At 41.2% G+C, this 21989-nt stretch overlaps 2 protein-coding genes across 5 annotated transcripts in view; both read left to right on the forward strand.

Moving 5' to 3' along the window:
• Nucleotides 1-19416, forward strand: part of LOC114880266 (hemicentin-1-like) — a 126320-nt gene extending 106904 nt beyond the window's left edge. For all 4 annotated transcript variants that reach the window (XM_029196107.2, XM_029196108.2, XM_029196106.2 and 1 more), the window contains exons 5-14: nucleotides 5-140; nucleotides 2014-2222; nucleotides 9523-9792; nucleotides 10120-10228; nucleotides 10337-10523; nucleotides 11435-11573; nucleotides 12015-12202; nucleotides 12444-12577; nucleotides 12895-13126; nucleotides 18642-19416. In XM_029196107.2, coding sequence (XP_029051940.1) covers nucleotides 5-140; nucleotides 2014-2222; nucleotides 9523-9792; nucleotides 10120-10228; nucleotides 10337-10523; nucleotides 11435-11573; nucleotides 12015-12202; nucleotides 12444-12577; nucleotides 12895-13126; nucleotides 18642-18749 — 1712 coding nt within the window. In that variant the 3' untranslated portion in view covers nucleotides 18750-19416. The remainder of the gene's footprint in view (nucleotides 1-4; nucleotides 141-2013; nucleotides 2223-9522; nucleotides 9793-10119; nucleotides 10229-10336; nucleotides 10524-11434; nucleotides 11574-12014; nucleotides 12203-12443; nucleotides 12578-12894; nucleotides 13127-18641) is intronic.
• An 819-nt stretch (nucleotides 19417-20235) lies between these two features.
• On the forward strand, nucleotides 20236-21891 carry LOC114881768 (eukaryotic translation initiation factor 6). The gene is made up of 6 exons (XM_029198628.2): nucleotides 20236-20509; nucleotides 20707-20792; nucleotides 20873-21048; nucleotides 21117-21293; nucleotides 21387-21568; nucleotides 21638-21891. The coding sequence occupies exons 1-6, from the start codon at nucleotides 20403-20405 to the stop codon at nucleotides 21645-21647; spliced, it is 738 nt and encodes a 245-aa protein (XP_029054461.1). The 5' UTR covers nucleotides 20236-20402; the 3' UTR covers nucleotides 21648-21891.
• The last annotated feature ends 98 nt before the right edge of the window (nucleotides 21892-21989 follow it).

A 21989-nucleotide genomic window follows, 5' to 3' on the forward strand; every position in this document is an offset into this window, starting at 1 on the left:
CCAGTCAGCCCTCAACGACCGCAGATAGAGTATGCGAATCATCTGATTCCACCTGGCAGCAACGTGACAGTCCGAGCAGGTGAGATCGCTACGCTCACTTGCACAGCGCGGTATGGGAATCCTTCGCCTCTAATTAAATGGTTCGTAATTGTTGCACCGTAGATTCCATGCGCTATTTATCATCCATCGTCGACCCTTCTCACAGCGACGTATCTAGTTTTTATTATTATCCGTTGAATCAAATCGGATAATTAGATTCAATTTCTTCCCGTTGCTCTTGTACACGACAGGTTCAGTTTCGAACGTTGGAAACTAACTCTGAATAATTACGCCGGTAATCGTTTCTTACGGTGTGGGCGGGGGTGCAAAAGACACGAGCGGAATTAAGTTGTCCGAAGTCCGCGACGAAATCAACTCGAAGCTAGCGAGAACTAATCGAATCAATTCCGAAAAGGAGCAGCCGTTTCTCTGCGATGATTGAGCGCGAGCAGAAACTGGCTGCAATCTAACAGCATTCAAAGCCTTCCCTTGAAAACCAATACTGTTACTCGAATCCTAGCTCACGATCGCTGCTTCTCATTTTCCTTCTCCAAGATCTCAGAGGTGAGCGAATGAAAGACGTATAATAGAATTAAATCGTGAAACTGGTACACTCCTTTCTAATTGACAAGGCGTTGATTCGAGTCATATCAATATGACTCCCATAGGATTGAAATTCTCAAAATGATGTATTCGAGAACGAGCTGTCTCTCAGTTGCTACTTTTCACAAATTTCTCCAGATTACAGCTCCCAACTAACAAGTCGCTAACCCCATGGTTACACTATTTTGAGAGATAATACTGCATTACCAAAGAGACCTAGTCATCCAATCTTGTCAGTCTCTCCAGCACATGCACATTCTCATTTGTTCGAGGTGTCTAGCCGGTTAGTTTTCCCCGTGCGAACATTCTGTCCCGTAACGCAGCTTGTGGATCTTGCCAATGGTAGGTTGGTTCAATCTTCCCATGAATAATCATGATCCATCTCAGGCTGTAGCTCGAGTTTAAATTCTGGGCGAAGTTAAGGAGCCGGTGTAACGCCGGCTTGCTGCACCTTTGAGACGTAGAAATGACAAGTAAGCTCGCCGCGAAACGAAACAGGATGAACGGAAGATGATAAGCTGTGGTGAGAAACGTTAATTAATTTATAGGCGAATCACGAGCGAACTTAGGATCCTGGAAAGTTTCTCGTCGGGATTGAAAGTTGGTGGCTCGTGTCGGAACGCTTTGCAGATCCCAAACAAGCTGGATTTCACTTCTGTCTCTATCTTTCTTGCGCTAGGAATCGGGATAATTGACACAGCCACGTGGCTGTCGAGATACGAGTAAACGATTCGATCGTTGTCACAGTGGATTTATGGTGTCAACTTCTCCATGACTACGCCGAGTTTGCGTTTGTCCGTACCCAAGAGGATTTCAAGCGGATTCTGTGTCTTTAAGACGAGCTTAACTCGCAAATCGATGAAGATATGCGAGAGGGCCAGTATACCCAGTGGCTTTTATCTTTCCATTAGAAATTTATTAATACATACTCTCTTCTTCTTTACTTTTTCACACAAAAAGATTAGACTCCGATAAGTTTAACCTCGGACGATTGGAAGAATTTAACGTTTTTATTTCTTCTTAAACTCCCTAATTGTTCCTTCTCACGTCTCCAACACACCCTCGCAAGCTTCCCAACGACGCTCAGCAGAAAATCGCTATTCCATTCGCAATGAAATCTCCACTTTGGAACTCGAGACACTCGAGGATTCCAAAGTGGTGAGGCAAACTCGAGACGATTACCCGTTGCAATCTTTGGTTTCGTAACGAAAGGAGTTGATGAGAGAAAGAGAGGGAAACAGCGCTGAAGACGAGGAAGAAGAAGGTCGCGGCGAGAAGGAAGGGTCGATGTCCGTGGGATTTCAGTACGCGCAGAATTGTTACAGAGTAGCGCGCCATTGGAAATGCAAATTTTCGGGGAAATGCGCGCAGGTACGTGGGTGAAACGGAAGTAAGGGCACTGAGGCCTCAGGTAAACTCCACGGAGAAGGATAATCCTCGCACTTGGGCGACGTACAGCGTCTGTGAGATAATGGCAGAGAGGTCGCGTTACGGACAACCGATCAAATGCGTGGCTATTCATCCGACGTACGACAATCCCACCATGTCTTCCAGCACCGAAGTCAGATTCGACGTGCGATGTGAGTACGATTTTATTCTTTTTATATAAACCTATTTTCATCGAAACGATACACATGGGCGTCCGCAGGGGGGGGGGGGCAATCAGGGCACTTGCCCCCCCTTGGATAGAGAGAGAGAGTCGGATGTTGAATACAGCATTTAGGATGATTCACGCTACACCGTGCCGGGTCCGAGCCGTATCTCGGACAGGACACGGTCAAAGATCTTCATATACGTTTTATATGAATCTGTTCATGTTACACCGAGTCGAGCCCGAGCTTCGGCCGTATGTCGGCCGTGCCCCGGCATCGAAACGTCCGTGTATATTGTTTCGCCGTCGCCGCTCCGTTCCCGGTTCGGTTCGGTACAGGCACGGTGTAACATAAATGTACTTGCGAACGGGTCTTTTGCGGCGTAACTCGGGCACGGTGTAGCGTCTGTGTAGCATGCATAGTTTGCCCGGACGATGCCCGGCGACAACGGCTCGGTTCCGGCACGGTCCGTCTCGGGCACGGTGTAGCGTGAATCATCCTTTTATTGTCTCCTTCGTTTGGAACTCCGTCTCTTTCTCGCTCGAACTATCTTGTATCTCGAATTGTTCTTGACACTTTTTTTGTTTCACACGGTTATAGCATACATTCGTTAATCTAGAAGTGATATTTTATATCATGCCCCCCCCTAAAAAAAATCCTACGGATGCCCATGACGGTACACATTTTGCACCAGCAATCATCGTCAACACAAACATGCTGGGTTGGACTTTACCAAAAGGTGGGACGCAAATTCGGATGCGTCATATATCATTGGAAAGCCCTTGACGAAAGGAACACAATGGTGTGGGTGGGAGGTCTTAAATATGTGACCTTGACCCGGTAGAGGTCAAATATATATATTGAGTTTATTCAAAAGCTCGACGTTAAACCCGGATGGGTCATATGTCATTGGAAAGCCCTTGACGAGAGGAACACAATGGTGTGGGTGGTAGGTCTTAAATATGTGACCTTGACCCGCTAGAGGTCAAAAACTAAAATTATGTTAATTTTGTTGTGCGAGAGGTTTTCGTCCAGGTAGACCCGTTCCTGACGCTGGATTATGATAAAAAAGCGAATGTTGCTGTGTAACGTGCAAACCACAGCAGATACAGCACCGTCACCGCCATATTTAGGTAAGGTTAGGGTTAGGTTAGGTTATGTTGGGTTAGGGTGTCTTTTTTGAAGATTTCTCTTCGTTAAATAAGAAAAAAAAAGTTTATGAATTTATATGTTTTGGGGCATTTTAGTTTTTGACCTCTAGCGGATCAAGGTCACATATTTAAGACGTCTTACCCACACCATTGTGTTCCTCCCGTCAAGGGCTTTCCAATGACCCATCCGGATTTAAGGTTGAGCTTTTGAGTAAACTCAATATATATATTTGACCTCTACCGGGTCAAGGTCACATATTTAAGACCTCCCACCCACACCATTGTGTTGCTCTCGTCAAGGGCTTTCCAATGACATATGACCCATCCGGATTTGCGTCCCACCTTTTAGTAAAGGTTAACCACATGCTGTTTATTTGTTAGGATAAGTTTCCGAATGGCCCCACCAAAATTGAGAACTCAGGTTCGGTATATAACCTAAATTGACTACCAGAAACCGATTAAAATTGGTTTCACAGCTGGATGTCTTACTGTTTTTGAGATATCGTGGTAAGATATTTTTGTACAATTTTGGGACTACGTTTGCGCTATTCGATACTGCGCATACACGGAACCTAACCTAACCTAACCTAACCTTACCACGATATCTCGAAAACGGTAATACATCCAGCTCTGAAACCAACTTTAATCGGTTTCTTGTAGTCAATTTAGGTTATATACCGAAATTTTATTATTTTCGAAAGTTCTATCATAGTTTAGTTTGTTTCCTCGACAACCTGGAAGTAGCTCGATCCACTAAAGTGATAACAGACAGCAAATGATTGTTCGCGAGTTACAATTAGGAGAGTGGAGGAGGGGGATTATTTTAAAAATATTTTGTCGTCGATAAAGTGTAACAGTTTTGGCTCGGTTAAGGAATCAGAAATTGCAGGCCTGCTGTTTGCCCTCGATATCGAAAACAAATATTGTTGCTGGATCCTGGTGTTTTAACGCGAGAATGGCTGCCTCCTGTGTCAGCGAGCGATGGATTAACTGCGACGGGATATTAATTCCGGGAACTAGTTTAACAAACCGTATCAAGTTCCGCCGATATCCTAGCTAAAGGACTTTGGGGAAAATGGATTTACGTTTACCCGTGCAATGTTTATTATGATAGGTATATCAATTTAAAGCTTTTCGTGCGAGTAAAAACAGAGAGCAAAGATCTTTGCTGGTATTCGCTTTCCCACTGAAAAGTACATTAACAAAGTGCAAGTCGTCGTCGCGGCAAAAGTAAACTGCGGGTTTGAACGGGATGGTCGAAAAGGATGAGGGTGACGGAAGGACGGGGATGATTCGAGATTCCCGTGGGCGTTTCGATCGTTGCAACACCGTCACGGAATATATCCGCGCTTTGAGACGAACTTTTCAATTTGTCCTGAAAAGTCCCAGTCGGCTAATGCCCCTAATCAATATACGCGACGATCCATCCCTCGACCCCGTGTCTCCATTTCCGCCGTGGTAATACTTGCAAACCGCATCGCACGCGTCTACGTCGAAGGGTTCCCGAAGGAATCGCGCCGAGACTCGACCTCCAACTCGATTTCATCTGAAACGAATTACCTTACCGTTGGGGAAGAGGAGGAGAAGGTTGGGAAGGAAACGATTAATAGAAGAAAAATTTCAGTTCCTTCGACACGAGCTGAAACGAGCTACCATCGATTAGGAATTTGATTACCAACGATGGGGATCGTTCCTTCTGATTAAATTGTACACCGAGTGTCCTGATAAAATGGGATAAGTTTTATTCGTGATATCAAAGCTATCGGCCGAAATACCGGTTTCGATGGTCGGCATGGATAGTGTTAACACGAAGAACAGGAAAGAACATGGTGCAACGAATAAATCGGTGTTAACGACGGACCGATGGGGAAGCTGCGTGTGCAGCAAACTGACCTCAACCCCAGTCATCCCCACACTCGCAGCAATTTAACTCTGTACACACGCTGGTAACCGCGAACCCTCATCAATCTCCCTCAAAACGCCGCGTCCTGACATCCTGCTTTCCGACCTTATCGACAATTCCAGCTCCGCTGCATCGTCCGACAATTTTGAATCGCTTTTTACGAAACACCACGGCGAACAACAATGACTGATGGCCAGTGAATCGATCGGAACGCTCGAAACGCTCTGCATCCCTTTTGAAACCTAGAAAAATATTATTCCCACATCGAACTATCGAAACAAATAGAACCGTGCTTCGAGCTTTCACCGCTAGAAGCTTATTTTAACTACAATAATTGACAGAAGGGTACTGATTTCTTGTTTCGTCTTAACAACCGGCAAATTAAGAAGAACCGAGTCCCAACGAAGTTTCAGGCAAAGTTAAAGGATGGACGAAAGAAAGTCCAAGTGGAACGAATCCGAACGCGCAGCTGACACGTTGGTTCACCAGCCATTCGTTGAACCGTATTCCTGGCAGTCGTTCTTTCGGTAAACTTCAAACGCCTCTGTTTTTAGAGACGTGGGTGACGGTAGATCGAACAAAAGAGAAGGAGAGAGACAGAGAGTTATAACAAAATGGGGTGGGAGGGGAAAAAAAAACACGAACTCTGCTACGTTTCGAGGACGTAGTAACGAACTTTTTGTATCTTTTGTGTCACGTCACAGAAATTTCTGTTTCAACGTTCGCGACGAGGAAATTTTTCATCGCGCTCGTGCACACATCCCCTCTAATTAAGCCATCGCGCACAAATTCGTTAATTAACCTTTATCCGGTGTATCGTCTAAAAACCGAGTACGTGCTGCTGGATATTCAACGAGCGCAAAGGAACACTATCGCATCGACAAATATTTACTGTCGCATCAACGATGAGACAACAAGCTGAACCGTAAATATGAATATCGCTCGAAAAGTTCCATTTCTTTTTTTTTTTATGATACAGTTGACGATAATTTGTTGATCATTTGTTCGGAGTAAGAATTTACCATGATTGTTACCCTATTCATAATATAACGCAGTAATGTGAAAATTGTGTAATATCTAGAAAGGATAATAAATTCTCGCGTACACCGTTGACTTTAATTTAGAAATATAAAAAAAAAATCACGCGATGTTTCGCAAACGGTTCGTCGAACGAAGCAAGCAGAAATTTTTCGCTGCGCTTTCGAAAATTTATCGTTCCACCCCCTCCGCTCTTGTCCCTCACCCCTAGAGCGCGATAATGAATTTGTTTCGATCAACGTTGCGCTCGTTTGCTCGTAATTTACTAGCACCGATGCTGATCGAATATTCATGAAGCATTGTTCGAAAACGAATACCGGGCTACAGAATTTATTGAAAACTCCAAGTGAGGCTGACGCGATTTATGCACCGGGCACGTAGTTTTCGAATGTACAGCTGACGGGCTGGCTTGTTTCCCTGCAGTCTTCGGTAAACTTCGAAACCAGGCTGCACGGTAATAACGTTGTTGCCCGGCATGGTCAGGCTGAATACAAAAATTCTTTTTTTTTTTTCGTTTTTCAATCACGATCGATCGTTTCATCAGCAGCTTTTATCTAGGCGCGTCGGTGCTGCCAGTATTCGACGATCGAATCCGCGTCAATAATCGAATTCGCCGTAAAATCACTGCGAAATGTTATCCGTTGTGTGCCAACTATATCAATTACACATCGCCTCGAGCAATTAAACCAGCTTGTTCGATGGTTATTACCGTTTTGGTGATACCTCGACCGTCCTCTCTCTCTCTCTCTATGTAAACATTTCTATCGATTTGCAAAGAAGATTAAGCCTTAAGCGAATTAATCGGATCAAAGTTATAAGCTGTTTCCAAGCGAAATGTTTGGTTATTTAATAATGATATTTGAATGATTGTAAATGAATTACAAGTTTTCTTGCGATAGGCCACAGGTGCCTTAAACTTTAGACAATTAAAGGTACGTTTGGAAGTCTAGAGAGCAATCGAGGACAGTGAGGTGTTCGTGGTTTTGAAGGTGCCAATCACACGACTAAACGTTCGCGTTTGCATGCAGTGACGCGTGCAACAGAAACAAAAACGAGAACGCCTCCGTCGCGCCGATCGAAGCCAGCTGCGGGCTTTTTCGCGGAGAAACATGCTGTGCAACCATTCAAATAGGCTTGACCGGCCACACATATTCACGTACACAGAATCGTGTAGCTTCGTACGAAACGCGGGCAGCTACGGTGAAAAAGGTAATAGCGGGGAAAGGAGTAACGGAGGGTGAGGAAGAGGGTACGGTGAAAGAAGGAGAAGGACGGAAAGCTGAAATTGTGAATGGGTCAACGAGTGTTCGTTCGCGCGTATTTCGAAATCATTGTTACGTGAAATGAACAGCTGCGCAAGCTAGCTGCATTCCCTATAGCGACGACGATTCGATTCGATACCACCTCACTGATCAGTTTTTTCATCTTTTACATCCGCCTTCGCACTTCGAACGCCTCGTGTGACACCATTTTCGCGATGGAATATCACCGAACTAATCCTCCTATTACTTGAAAAAGAGAAACAAATTCGTCAGCGAAACGAAATAGACGATTTAAGTTATCCTTTGCTCGTTCTTTAGACAAGGTATCCGTTAATTCGTCGACAAAAGAAATAATTAATCGTTGAAACGAATTAGCCTGCTCTCTTGGTCGGTCGGGCAAGTTTTCAGCGATAGGGAAACTCGTTTCTACGGCTAACGTTTCCCGATTTAGCCTCTTCTCTTTTGCCAGTCGCGTAATTGTATTTCCAAGTCTGAATACGAGCTTGTTATTTTTGGCCCCCGGGAAATAGGTCGGGGCTGAAATTATTAATTAATACAATTTGGATCTGTACTCCAACATTAATTAACCGTCATTTGTGACGTTTCTCGGTGGGCGTACCACAGTTTCCATTGGTTTAAATCAGCGGGAAGAGACTGGAGGACGGCCTGGAAGGGGGGGAGTAATTGCGTATTAACGCGGTAAATTGTTTTCCGCGTCCTGTACTCCGAATCGAAAGCTTTGTAGAGATGAAAACACCCACGCTGAAAACGAATCGTCGCGGACCGTTCGCAGTAACCTTCTATGCGACTCCTCCATTCCAACAATTTTTTAACGTCGCACACAGATTCAATTTTATTCCTTGCTTCGTAGACGTTGTTTTTTCAATAATACGAACAATCTTCATTTAAAAACATATTAGAAGTAAAAGCTTATCAAACCGCGCGACTTGTTTTCGATCGATTGATATTCGCGAATCAATTCGTGATAAAAAAAGGAGAGAAAAAAATGGTCGACGTCGAGGGATTTTTGCAAGCTGGCCGACGCGGCGCGGCACATCGATTAACCTGGCAGGCGGAAATCAGCCGCCACGGTTCCGGTCGCTCTCTGTCTCTCCACCAGCGAAAACGACCGCGGAATTAACTGCGCACAGGTGTAATTGAATTTTTCGTGAGCCGTGGCTAACTAATTATTTCTGACAAGGAATAACGAAACACCCGGCTTCTGCCGGTTCAACTTTGATTCATTATTTCATGGTTCTCTCGTACGCAACGAACGCTTTGCACCATGCTGAACGCGTGCCATTGTTTTCCGTTCCATTATCGAGCTTCCGGTGTGTTACCTTTTCCCCTACCTTTCTTCCGGCCAGGCAAAGAGAAACAGGGACAGAGCGAGAGTGTTATCGAACGAATCGATCGAACGATACGGCGCTTCTACTTTTCGAACGGCACCGGAGCGCTGTGCCCCACCGCGCCGCGCCGAGGGGTGGTTCGAATCCATTTTTAATTACGCGCTCATTAACGAAGAATTTAATCTGAAAACTTGCTACTCCAGCCTGCGTTTACTCTTCTGCGACGAATGTTTATTCTTCCGCGTCCGTCGAGCCGTGCTATGATTAAAACCGTAATAGCAATTCTCGTCCGCGATTCCGATTAAATTTCTCTCTTGCTCGTCGAACCACGTTCCCTCCTGCTGCGAGCAACTTTTTTTAAGGAGAAAATTAATTTCTTCGCCTTGAGGCGAGCTTCGCGTCTACTGCAATCGCGACGGTATAATTACAATTCCGTTTGTTTGAAACGCGATCGAATGGGACCCGGAATAGGTACTTGTGAAACGGAAGAAACACTTTAATTAAGTATCGCGTGAAATTGAAGGCTTATAGTTTTACAGCGAAGTGGGTTAAACAGCCGTCTAATGCGGAAATAAAATGTTTCAGACGCTCCTGAAACGAGGCTAATCGGCGTACCGACTGGCCAACTGGAAGAAGGTCGAGATCAGCTGGAAATTCGATGTCTGGCCGACGCAAATCCCCCAGCTTCGATCCTCTGGAGGAGAACGAAGAGTCCAGGTGTGACCGAGGTAGCCAGTATCGGTGAAACTCTATTATTCTCGCCGATCTATAGGAATCACGCGGCGGTGTATATCTGCGAGGCAGCCAACACCGAGGGTGAAAGCAGCCCCGTTTCTGTTCAAGTGTCCGTCAACTGTAAGTGTCGTGTCCCTACCCTCGAGGCTCCAGAAAATACCTCGATCAACCCTTATATTTCAATCGTCTTTCGAGTGATCCTATGAGACGAGAACAACACCCTTGGTCCCAAGTTACGACACCCTTTTACGGCTGATACTTGTCTGACCTACTAAGTCAGCGATACTCGATTGAACAAAGATGCCGAATATAAATAACCGTGTATTTTCAACGTTCTTTTATTACACCCTTTTTTCGGTATTTCTGCTCTTTGAACAATGGATTAATTACACTATTGGCGTTAGCCATTGTTCCTGAGTTGACGAAATTCGTCTGTATTTCGTGCAGATCCACCAACGATCAGCTCGGTCGGACCAGATCGACTAACTACGGCCCTTCTCTATTCCGGTGCTTCGTTCGAGTGCAATGCTGACGCGATGCCACCGGCTGAATACAGGTGAACAATTTGCAAATTGACCAACATTCAGATTCCCTACACCTTTCGTAAAAATTTCTGCCAGTCGTTTGGTTTATCTTCACTTGTGAAATTGAAATGTTCAACTAGATGGGCCCAGGTCTTCACCGATGGCCGAATGCCATTGGAATGCGGTACAGGGCAGCGATTGATCCTGACGAACGTGACGTACGAGCAACAGGGCCAATACATATGTCTCGCCTCGAACAAGATCAATGGAAACGTTAGGGAGGTTAAAAGCGACCCTGTATCTCTGCAGGTGGTCGGCGCTCCAAGGGTAAGGTGCACGAATCGAAGGCCCACACCTTTCCGGATCAACTAAATTACTCTCGAGAGTAAACCGTGATTAAGCGAGAGACTAGAGAACACTTAAAATTACTTTGAGTGAAAATTTCGAATGATTCGAAATTTCACAATGTAGCTAATCCAGTTGATTGGAAATTTCGCGTAAAAGGGAATATTCCCATTCAACTGGCATTTGGCTAACGACGGTAAAACATAAACCAGGGTTTACTCTTCGATTCGATGAAAACCATTCGATCAAGGGGATATAAGCTAACTATTTTTTATACATTGTAATTGTATCATCATCGGTTACGTGCTTTCAGTGCGGAATCAGTGTAATCGGAAAAGATGCAACGGTTATCGGTGAATAATTAATAATATTATATTTGCAATTCGTTGGTCGATCTGTTGACGCACACTGGACACGCGTCACTGAACACTCGCTCGTATTTAAATATGAAATGAGAAATTCATATTTATCGAATTCACGTAGAGGGAGAGAGCAAAAGAGGAAACGGAAGGGTGGAAAAATTACGGACGAATAAAACGTCATTTTCACGACAAGCTTTTCCTCGCTTGATAGCGGCTACACTGTTTTCCGTCCACCGATACATTTTGCAATCCATGATCCGGGCCACTGCTCGCGGTCAATTCCTGAATATTCGCTACAATCGATACGGAAAATTTGACCGCTTTTACGGAAACGTTCGATTGAAAACAAAAATATCATCGTACCTGAGTACCTTCGTCACGAATTCATCGAGTGCTTTGCATCGTTTTTTACAGCGACACAAAAAGCTAGCGATAGGGACATAAAATTTTTGCCATTTTAAAGCGCTTTAAGTTCCTCTGGTCAATTAAAGAGGAATATTAATTAAAGAATGCGTAACACGTGTGTCGTAGGTGGTGAAACCAACCATCACCGAGAAGTTAGTGGTAGCAACGACGGAAGGGAGCCCGGCGAAATTAGAGATCAGACTATGTTCCGACCCGAAACCCCGGTTGGTTGCTTGGGAATGGGGCAGCACCAGACTCCACGCCGGTTAGACTGCTTCCTCCTAGCTCTACCGCCAAAAGTATTCGACTCTTTGGTTTTGCCCTTTCAGTTTTTCATTTTTACGTACATCTCTTCTCACTAATTACCACTCCTTATCGCTGAAAGTGGTACACTCGCGATTAATTAATACGAGCATCCCCTTAGTTCGCGAGCTCGCCTTTAATTATCCATCTTCTCCTTCGAACTGAGACTCGAACTTTCCGGACGAATCTTCTCGAGATTACGAAACGTGCGTGTACCACTGCGATTTTATTTTTACTTCATAGTTTCTTATTATTTCTTCCATTATTTGAATTTTGTTTTTTTTTTTTTTTTAGTTTTATCGTTGGTACTGTGAGATCGGGTCGTTAGAATCTTAAGACCCGTCGCAAGTTTGCACAGGGAAGGAACACTGTCGGGTTTAAATGTCTGACCAAACATTGGCAGGTGAAGTTCTGGAGTCACGTTATCGAGCGTTGGATCTGGAACCATTGGCGGCGGAGGATTGTTACACGGCAGTTTTGGAATTAACTAGCACGGTTAAGGAGGATCAGAGGCTGTACCACGTAATCGTGGAGAACGAACGAGGAAGCGATCGTCGGGCACTGATGCTGAGAGTGGACGAGCCGGGTCAGGTAACTATGTATAACGATAATATTATTTGTGAAATAAGATTGTACCTCTCGACAAAACAACTATGTCCTTCCAACAGCTTTAGTATTCCTGATTAAATAAGTGCAAGCAAGCGACTCTGCTATTTAATTAAAATGCCACAGAGCATAAATATTCAGTGCACATACAGGAGACGAGACGAGAAATCGTGAAAAAACAAGTCTCCTTTCTCTCCTTTCTCTGTTCTTCTCGTATCTGTTACAGATTCCACTTGTTATCGGTGCTGTTGCCGGGTTTACGGTTCTCTCGGTGCTGATAATGGGATTCGTTTGTTTCCTACGATCGGATAGATGCTGCGTGGCCAGAAATACGGTACCTGCTCTGCAGCAAGTGCATTGGTAAGCATCCTCGATATAGTATCGCGTCGGTGATTTGCACGAATAAACGCCGAAGCAATTTACATGTAAAATCGGCGGATCAACTCTTTTTCAATGGAAACATAGCACACGGTGCCTGGTAATTAATTATTCGGTACACTCTTTGCTACTGTTTACGTTAATTACTAATATATAATAGCATCGTCGGCTAATTAGTGATTTTTTGAATCCGTGTAATCAGATAAAGTGGTGTTGCCTTTTATATCTTTTTCTCCTATCTGACGATAGTCAAACGATTCCAGGCGAGTCGAAAACAAAGGGAAATTGGTCTGTTACAGTACAAAAGCCTCGAACACGATGATCGAGGATCCACGTTTAGCCGTGGACACTATGGAACGTGGTAGTCAACAATACGCTTCCGAGAAAAGACCTAATCACGTTCTGAAACCCGTCCCGTCGCAACAGTATCAACAAGAGTGTTATCAACACGTCCCACCGCATCAGCAGCCCCACTACCAAAGGCATCATCATCACCATGGCCAACACCATGGACCACAGTACACGCTTCAGGTCAGATAAGTTGATAGAAAGAGAAACAACGGAACTTGAACAAAACTATATTCTCACGAAATAGAGAACGACGTCGCTGAGCGACGTCCTTCGAAATTGTTTTATTCCCTCCCTTCATTGTCCCGCGTATATTCCCTTCATAGTTGCGCGAATGCACGAACGATTGCAGCACATATTTATTTTTCGTTTTCGACAACTATGCGTCCCTTTCATAGCGAGAGGATTACTTTTCTAGTATCTCGTATACGCAATTTCGTCCAAAAGTTGTCATTTTACAAAAATTTGCACGTAGAAGGGTGAAATTCGCGCGACACTTTCATCCAGCTCCGATTAGTTCGCTTGTTCGCGTTACGATAGAACTTCTCGTTCGCTGAAAGTCGCGAAGCATGATCTTTCCCTTACGAGGAGAGTTTGCGAAACTTTTTGAAGAAACCTTTAGCAGTTTCGATTGTCTCTCTCGTACGATGTTACAGAAAAAGTTTCGCATTCGAGAGTTTAGCATCCGTTGCACCTTACAGATGTTTAAATCGACACTCGGAAGAGTTGAAGAATTTCATCTGGCATGAAAATGAAATTCTGTGAAATCTCGATCGTCCAGTCCGGTGACGAGCAATCTGATTACTGAGTTTTCAGTTTTAGGGAAAGCGATTGCTCCTCGTCGGTCTAGTGGTTTCCATTTGTAACGTCTATCGTACGTTTCACTTTTACCCTCGATTTTCAAGTTACCTTAGCGTTAGAGTGCTTGCCAACGCCAATCATCCACTCGTTACGTTTCTAAACGCAAACTTTACACGGTTGTCATCGATTTCTCACCCTCCTCTTCCGCTTTTTTTTTTTCTCTTCGACCCTCGTATATTCGTTCACACTTGCCGAGAAACGATTCTATGAACATTCGATACTCGTATTCGAAAGAGAGGATGTGAAAAGTACACGTGCTCCACTCGAATGCGGATAATTTTGTTGAATAAAAGCAGTTCGCGCGATGGTTTCATTTCTACCTGTTTTTTTCAACGATCGTTTAAAATTCCCGCGTTAAACTTCGTTCGTGAAAGATCTATTCGTAAAAATTTGATCGTTATAATATTAGTATAATTCACTGATCCACTTTGTAAGCCTGGAACCCTTCGTAATTTCATTCATTTAATCATCTACGTTACAATACTCGTACGATAACACGATGATGACAATATGGACTTGCACGAGTATTGACCACCGTTGTCCTTCCCCCGATCGAGATAGTCACTTGAGTGATTTATGCGGTCGGTAGGGTGCATTACGCATGCATTTGGTTGCATCTAGTCATACCCCTCACCTCGGTGTCCCTTTCCCAATTACCGCAATGTCCTTATAGGTAATTTCATTTAGGTAGGTGTACGTAAGTAGCGGATACAGCCACTTCTATTATAACGCGATCACAATCATCTCGAACAATACGATTGTTTACCGTTTAATTCATTGATCGAGCCTTTGTTAACGTTGTGGATAAAATGGAATGAAAGAAAATCACGCGTTGTAAGGGAATTGACTGTATCGATATAAATGCGATTGCGTTACGAGTTTCGTTTGGTCCACCTGCTGCATTGCATCCTTTTGCCACTGCTTTCGTTTCGTTGTCGCATTTGAAACAGGACCGTTTCCGGTACGGCCACGCGTCCTTTGAAAGACTGATTCTCGTAAACTGTATCTTCCTTCTTTAATAAATATTACACCGTCTATTGTCGAGGTATTAAAGAAGCTTATTTCTTCATTTACTTATACGGGATGTTAAAAAATTCCCTGAAGACCTCTACACCATTGGATAGATCACGAAAAATCGAAACGAAAAGTTCTGTAGCATTTTTCGATGGGATCAGTAGTTTAGTCGCATTTCGTTGTTGAAAATTGAAAAATTGACCAATCAGCGCGCAGCTCGAGTGGCAAGACCCGCGGAGTAGGAGACTAGTTTCCTCTGCCGCCGACGAGCCGCGCTGCTGAGCGTCGCGCTTACGCATGCGCCGAGAGTCTTACCACTTAGGCGGCGCACAGTGGCGAATTTGCCCGAAATCATGGACAAAATTAATATCTTAAAATGTGAGGTAAATTAATCAAATAAATTACAATATTATAATTGCGGAAGGATAATAATATACTTTTCTAATGAAAAATATTTTATTTTTATATACTGTGACTTGAAAGTTACATTTAAATTGTTAATTAGAATCGCACATCTTTTTTTATACGTGTAATATTAAAAAAATGAAAAGAAATGCACAATATAATACATATATACATTAATATATACAAAATAGGTAATATTTACTGATAAACATACTTATATACATAAATTATTCTAAGTTACTTTCCTGTTCATCTTCTGCTTCTTCTTCTTCTTCTTCTTCAGATTCGTTGATATTAGCAATATCGAAAAATTGAATTACATCTCGCAGATATGTTTTTCCTTTTTTCAACCATACCATCCTAATACATAAAAAACTTTAAAGTCACACTATATAAAAATACAATATTTTTCATTAAAAAAGTATATTATTATCCTTCCACAACTGTAATATTGTAATTTATTTCATTAATTTACCTCACATTTTTAAATATTAATTTTCTCCACGATTTCGGGCAAATTCGTCACTGTGCGTAACTAACTTTCCTCCCTTTCAGAAATATCGGAAATAATAAAAGTTATATTCGCAGGGCAAACTTTACTGTAATCTTGTCAACAATTAATTTGTACCCCGTGATGATAAAAAATTTGTAAGATAATGCCTAGAATATGTAAAACAATATGTACAGATCATCAACAGTGACGACATATTTGAGAAACGACTGAAACTGCTGGTGTTATGTACGCTAATAGGATGCGCGTGTGCACAAAAATGTGAATAACTCAGAAGACCGCAAATTACCGCAAGATATTTTTACAGATCCTTATTCAGGAAACTTCCAGCTTTAATTTAAGCCTAATTTGAACGTGTAGATCCGTGTAGAACACAACTTTTACCTTACGTAAACATTAAATATGTCCATTCTTCCTATTTCGTCCTATATCACAGTTAAAAATAAACATTTTGTTGTGCAACTTACATAATTATATTCAAAAAGGATCATATAAAGTGGCAATATTAGCGAAAGAACATAATAGTTAAAAAATAATGAACAGCATTATGTTAAACTTTGCCCGATGAAATTAACTTCACAAAATCATCAACTTTGAAGGCTCATATCTGCTAAATGATAATAATAAAATCATTAAAAGTGTCAGAACATTATGCACACATTCCTTATGGACAAGTTCCATTAAACAGATTTCAAGAATTCCGATTTTCATTTTTTGACTTTTGTCCACGTTTTCGGCGATTCTCGCCACTGTGCGGCGGGCTGATTGGTCAATTTTTCAATTTTCAACAACGAAATGTGACTAAACTACTGATCCCATCGAAAAATGCTACAGAACTTTTCGCTTCGATTTTTCGTGATCTATCCAACGGCGTAGAGGTCTTTAGGGAATTTTTAAATACCCTGTGTACATACTGATTGATTCAAAATAGATGTATACCGTATTAATGATAAATTCTACATGGCAAAAGGAATCTCGTTTCTGTTTGCTGCGAATAATTTGCGTTTTTCACGGTGTACATCCTTTTTGAAGCACCCTGTATACATACACACATGGTTGTGAGGACAGTTAAAAAAAATTAAATGAATAAAAACGAATCGTTGCCGAGAGAATCTTGTTGCCATTAACGGCTTGTAATCACCGATACAATTAGCAAGCACAGATGATAATCGTGTGTTCGATTACCGATTTACTCGTTCCAATAATCAAATGATACTGATCAATTGCGAGGATACCGTTGTTAGATCGTATGAAACGTTACTCTAATTAACCGAAATCAAGAGCTGACAATTATTCAAGAAAGTTCGACTGTACATACGCGTGTCTGATTCCACGTGCAATCATTCTACTTACAATTATAAAGTCATAACGTGTAGATTGGTGGACGAACCGTAAACAGATTTTAAGGCCGATTTATATTTAAATATTTATCCGTTCAGACACGTAGCGAGTAATCAACGTGAGATGACGCTAAGTATACATGTATCGAAAGCAGCTGAAACGAACTTCGAATTACTCTTTCGTGTATGATGTTGTCATTAAAAAAATGATCATACAGATGCGTGTGCTTGTCCGTTTGTTATCCGTAGACCCTCCATGGACGCGCACAAACACGTGTAATATATCGTGTAACGTTAAATGTAAGGGAAGAACTGTAGGCTCTCCCTAAGGTTTCCGAAAATTCTCCCAAGATCGGAGGCAAATGGTAGGAGGGTCCTTTTTCTTGAACGTCTATCCTTATTACGCGATCAGGAGCTGGAACCCCAATAAAAGGAATAAATGACGAAGGACTGGCTATGGCGTAATGGATAAGGTAGCTGGATACAAAACCCAAGAGACCCGACTGGTTCGACTCCCGGTACTCTCAGTTTATTTTTCTACATTGCTGTTCGCGAACAAAACAAGGAAAAGTAGATCTGACAAGTTTGCTGGATTACACGATATCTTACATGTTGCATTACTCGTGCTTGTACGTGTCCTACCATCCCTAGTGCACCCCGTGGAAAACTTCACGTTAGCTAAATCATTTACGAGCATGACGCGACGACATGAGTTAGTTAGTGCATATCTAATTAACAGCACATTTGCAATCATCCACAGTAGGTAATTTAAAGTCCAGTTTGTCTAGCGAGGAACAGTATCAGTGTTTCTGATGTATCAATTATTGAACAGTAAAGTTTCAAACGTACGTGTTCGTTTATATTTGTATCTTCAGTTTTCAGTGTTACATTTAAACGGTGAAAAACAGATTAATTTGTGTGCAATGAAAAATTGGAAAACTTCCGTTTAAGAATCAAACGTTAGGCAATCCACTCTGTTCGTTTTTGATTAATCAAGCCAGTTTAAACATTTATCCGCACTGTTTACCGCAATATTATACCGGATATGGATAATATCAACGTACGCGCGTGTATTTATTTTTCATTCGTAAACATTCGAAATGATATACCGGATACCGGTACATATATCCTCTCATGGATCGATAGTAAAAAGTATTAAAATCCATGTATTTCAGCTTTTCGACGCGTTCACTTCCATAAGTTTAATCAATAACCAGTGTTACTACTAAAAAAAAGACTTAAAATAATATTTTCTTTTTCATTCTGACAGTGAACGCGTTACAATAGATAAAGTTCCCTGACCCATCTAAGAGCATGACGCCTTTCAAATGAAAACAAAAGCCTCGATTAAAATTCTGATGGTGTAAAAAAACAGCCCTGTTCCTTTCTATTTCACGTATGAAATTGCACAAGCTGCACTCTGTATATTCTAGTTTTTTACATCCCTGACTGCCACGTATATAATTGAACCCGTAGAATCGTAGAGTTTTCCGACGGCGCTTTGGGTGAGCGCACGCGTGCGCGGCAAAACTGACCGTTTAAGATCCTTAAGATGAAAATTGTGCAGGGGGAGCAGCTGTTTCTCAAACCCGATCGTTTAGCGACTCTGAAGCCCCACTGCAAGATCGAGAAGCCACCCCAGTACACGACATTCAAGCCAAGCTCGAACAACTGAGGATTTTACTACATATTTCTATTTTATATTGATGTACACGCGCACGTCGTAGGGGAAAGGAGCGAACAAACGGGAGGAAGATGAAAGACGAAAGAAGGGAGAAGAATTGATTAGAAGGAGACTGAACAGCGATACACGATCGACACTGGTGATCGATCGTAATTCGTTCTCTTCGAATTTAAGCGCGATTCTCGTCCTCCGATGGATATTATAGCGTACGAACGAATCTTCGATCGGTTAATCATTTCTTTCGCGCCACAGGTTTCGCGCGAATCGGTCGGTATTGTCGTTAATGATCAAAAAAGCGCGGCATTGTCGCTAACTTTTTAAATGTTAATCGATAGATTTCATAGTGGAAATAATTTTCTTGCCAAATAATACTGCCATTATGTTCCAATAAAAATCTGTACAACGTCTGAACCAATCAAAAAAACGAGAACTATAATATAAAGCGTATTTATAATGCTTATGATAATGTTGTTAATAAAGCGGTGATTTTCAGCAATTACTGGTTTTATTAATATTATACAAACGCAGCATTCGATACGCAGAAGCCATCTGCGTTTTATCAAAATTTCGATACGACTCGTTACGAGAACACTTTTTTTTGTACAATTGTTGCTACTATTATTGCAAGACTTTCAATAAAGGAATTGTGTGAAAATCATTTGTCGTAGTTAATTATATTAAAAATTCCTTTTGATTATTCCCTATAGTGTTAATTAAAACTTATCCAAAATGAAGACGAAGTTTCTTTGGTAAGAGGAACAGTTTAATATGAATTAGGGGTCCCAGACACCCCGAAGTGAGGTTAGGTCTGCATGCAGAGAGCACTGTCGGTATGACAGTCGTGCCTATTTTATCAGTCCCTCCTTCGCCACACCACGCACTGACAACAGAAAGACACAATTTTGACTCCCTTTGATTCTGTTGATGACATGTCACTTGTCAAAATCAGCGAAAGACAGAAAAATTATTAAAATAATTCTTTGATAAACTTGTATTTGTTTGATGGGCCTTAGTAAATAAATCATTTTAAATAAAGCAACTAAGTTATTATTTAATTTATCCAATTTCCTTTTTGAATGATTTATTTAATGGGAAATTGTGTAAATTAAATAAAGTCCTCGGAAAGAAAATTGGGTAAATTAAATAATAACTTAGTTGCTTTTTTAAAATGATTTATTTACCAAGGAGCATGAAATGAATACAAATTTGTTTTACAATTATTTTAATAATTTTTCAATCTTGTGTTGGTCTTAATTTATTTATAAAACATAATCAGAGGGAGTCAAAATTGTGTCTTTTTTGTTGCGGTAAAAGAGGGATTGGTAAAACAGGCACGATGTCATACCGACTGTGTTCTGTAAGTACTGCGGATCGGGGTGTATGGAATCCCAAAAATTATGCCTTCTCGTGAATGAATAAAGACATCTTCAATCTTTTTGTCCCTATAGTCACTGTTTTATCTCTACGGTAGGGACATCTCCTGGCAACGGTGGACATAAACCTCGTGTAGCGGGTAGAAAGAAATCGGCGTGTGAAGTATAGGTTAGCGTGCGTATTTTAGACATTGATAAGTGTTTCACGCTTTGATTTTTTAGTTTTTATACAAATTGTTGAACGCTAATGTAAATTTACATCATTGTAATCATGGCGGTACGTGTACAGTTCGAAAATAACAATGAAATCGGAGTATTTTCCAAGCTAACCAACTCTTACTGCCTCGTAGCAATCGGCGGTTCCGAGAATTTTTACAGGTAATAATAGGTGTATGTAGTGGGGTTTGTTTTAACTGCCAACATTTGATTGTGTTAGTAAGAATTGTTTTGCGATTATGCGTAATGATGCAATAATTTTCATGAGCGGCCTGTTGATTTCTTAACCTATAAAGCACGTTGACATAAAACATAATATAAATATTTACGTTCAATAAAATAGATGTTGGTAATTACAGTGTATTCGAGGCTGAATTAGCTGAAACCATTCCTGTAATTCACGCATCGGTTGCAGGATGTCGGATAATAGGCCGATTATGTGTCGGTAAGCATATATGATATAAAAATTGTAACCTTTGAAGTATTCGTATTAATCAGTTTTATAATAAAAATAAATTTAAATAGGAAACAAGAATGGTTTATTAGTCCCAAACACAACTACAGATACAGAATTGCAGCACATACGAAACTCACTGCCAGATAATGTTAAAGTGCAAAGAATTGAAGAAAGACTCTCTGCGTTGGGTAATGTGATTGCATGTAATGATTATGTGGCTCTAGTTCATCCTGATCTTGATAGGGCAAGTATTTCCAAATGACAGTTTCAATTGTGTTGTTTCCATGATACTTATAATTTTATATTTTATAGGAAACGGAAGAAATTTTAGCTGATACATTGAATGTAGAAGTTTTTAGACAAACTGTGGCGAGTAATGTCTTGGTAGGCTCGTATTCAGTGTTATCAAATCAAGGTGGTTTAGTGCATCCAAAAACATCTATACAGGATCAAGATGAACTATCATCTTTATTACAAGTTCCACTTGCTGTAAGATAATTTAATATAATCTCTGTAAGAAACAGAGAATTTAAAGGAGAAAAAATTTAAATATATTTTATGAAATATATAAATATCATATAGGCAGGTACAGTAAACAGAGGCAGCGATGTTATAGCTGCAGGAATGGTTGTAAATGATTGGGCATCTTTTTGCGGTATGGATACAACCTCGACAGAACTTTCAGTGATCGAAAGTGTTTTTAAACTTAATGAAGCTGCCCCAGCTGCTATTACCTCAACTATGCGTGCATCTCTTATAGAAAGGTAACATATTTCTAAAGTAAAGAAATATTATTAATTTTAATATTGGCTAATACTTTACTTTTTTTTCAGTATGTCTTAAATAAAAATAAACTCTCTGAGAGAGTTTAACAAAAAAAGAGAAGGTTATTAAATAGATTGTACTGTGTACATAAGTTCAATATTTATGTCAATGCAATTGCACAAAGCAATGAGGTGCTTTGAACGACACATCTGTAGCAAGCACATTTTCATGATTCCAGCATAGAATAACTTAAAATTGAAATATTCTGTACTAAAATTTATATGAAATACACTTTAAGTTCTGTCTTTAATTACCAAAGCAATTTGTACCGTGTGATTAACTTACCTTTAATCATATCTACGAATAAAATCAAATTTAATGCTGTGCATAAAATGACCATCTTTTCGACGGAATCTAAAC

Source organism: Osmia bicornis, chromosome 13, assembly GCF_907164935.1.
Source record: "Osmia bicornis bicornis chromosome 13, iOsmBic2.1, whole genome shotgun sequence".
In the NCBI taxonomy this organism is placed as follows: domain Eukaryota; kingdom Metazoa; phylum Arthropoda; class Insecta; order Hymenoptera; family Megachilidae; genus Osmia; species Osmia bicornis.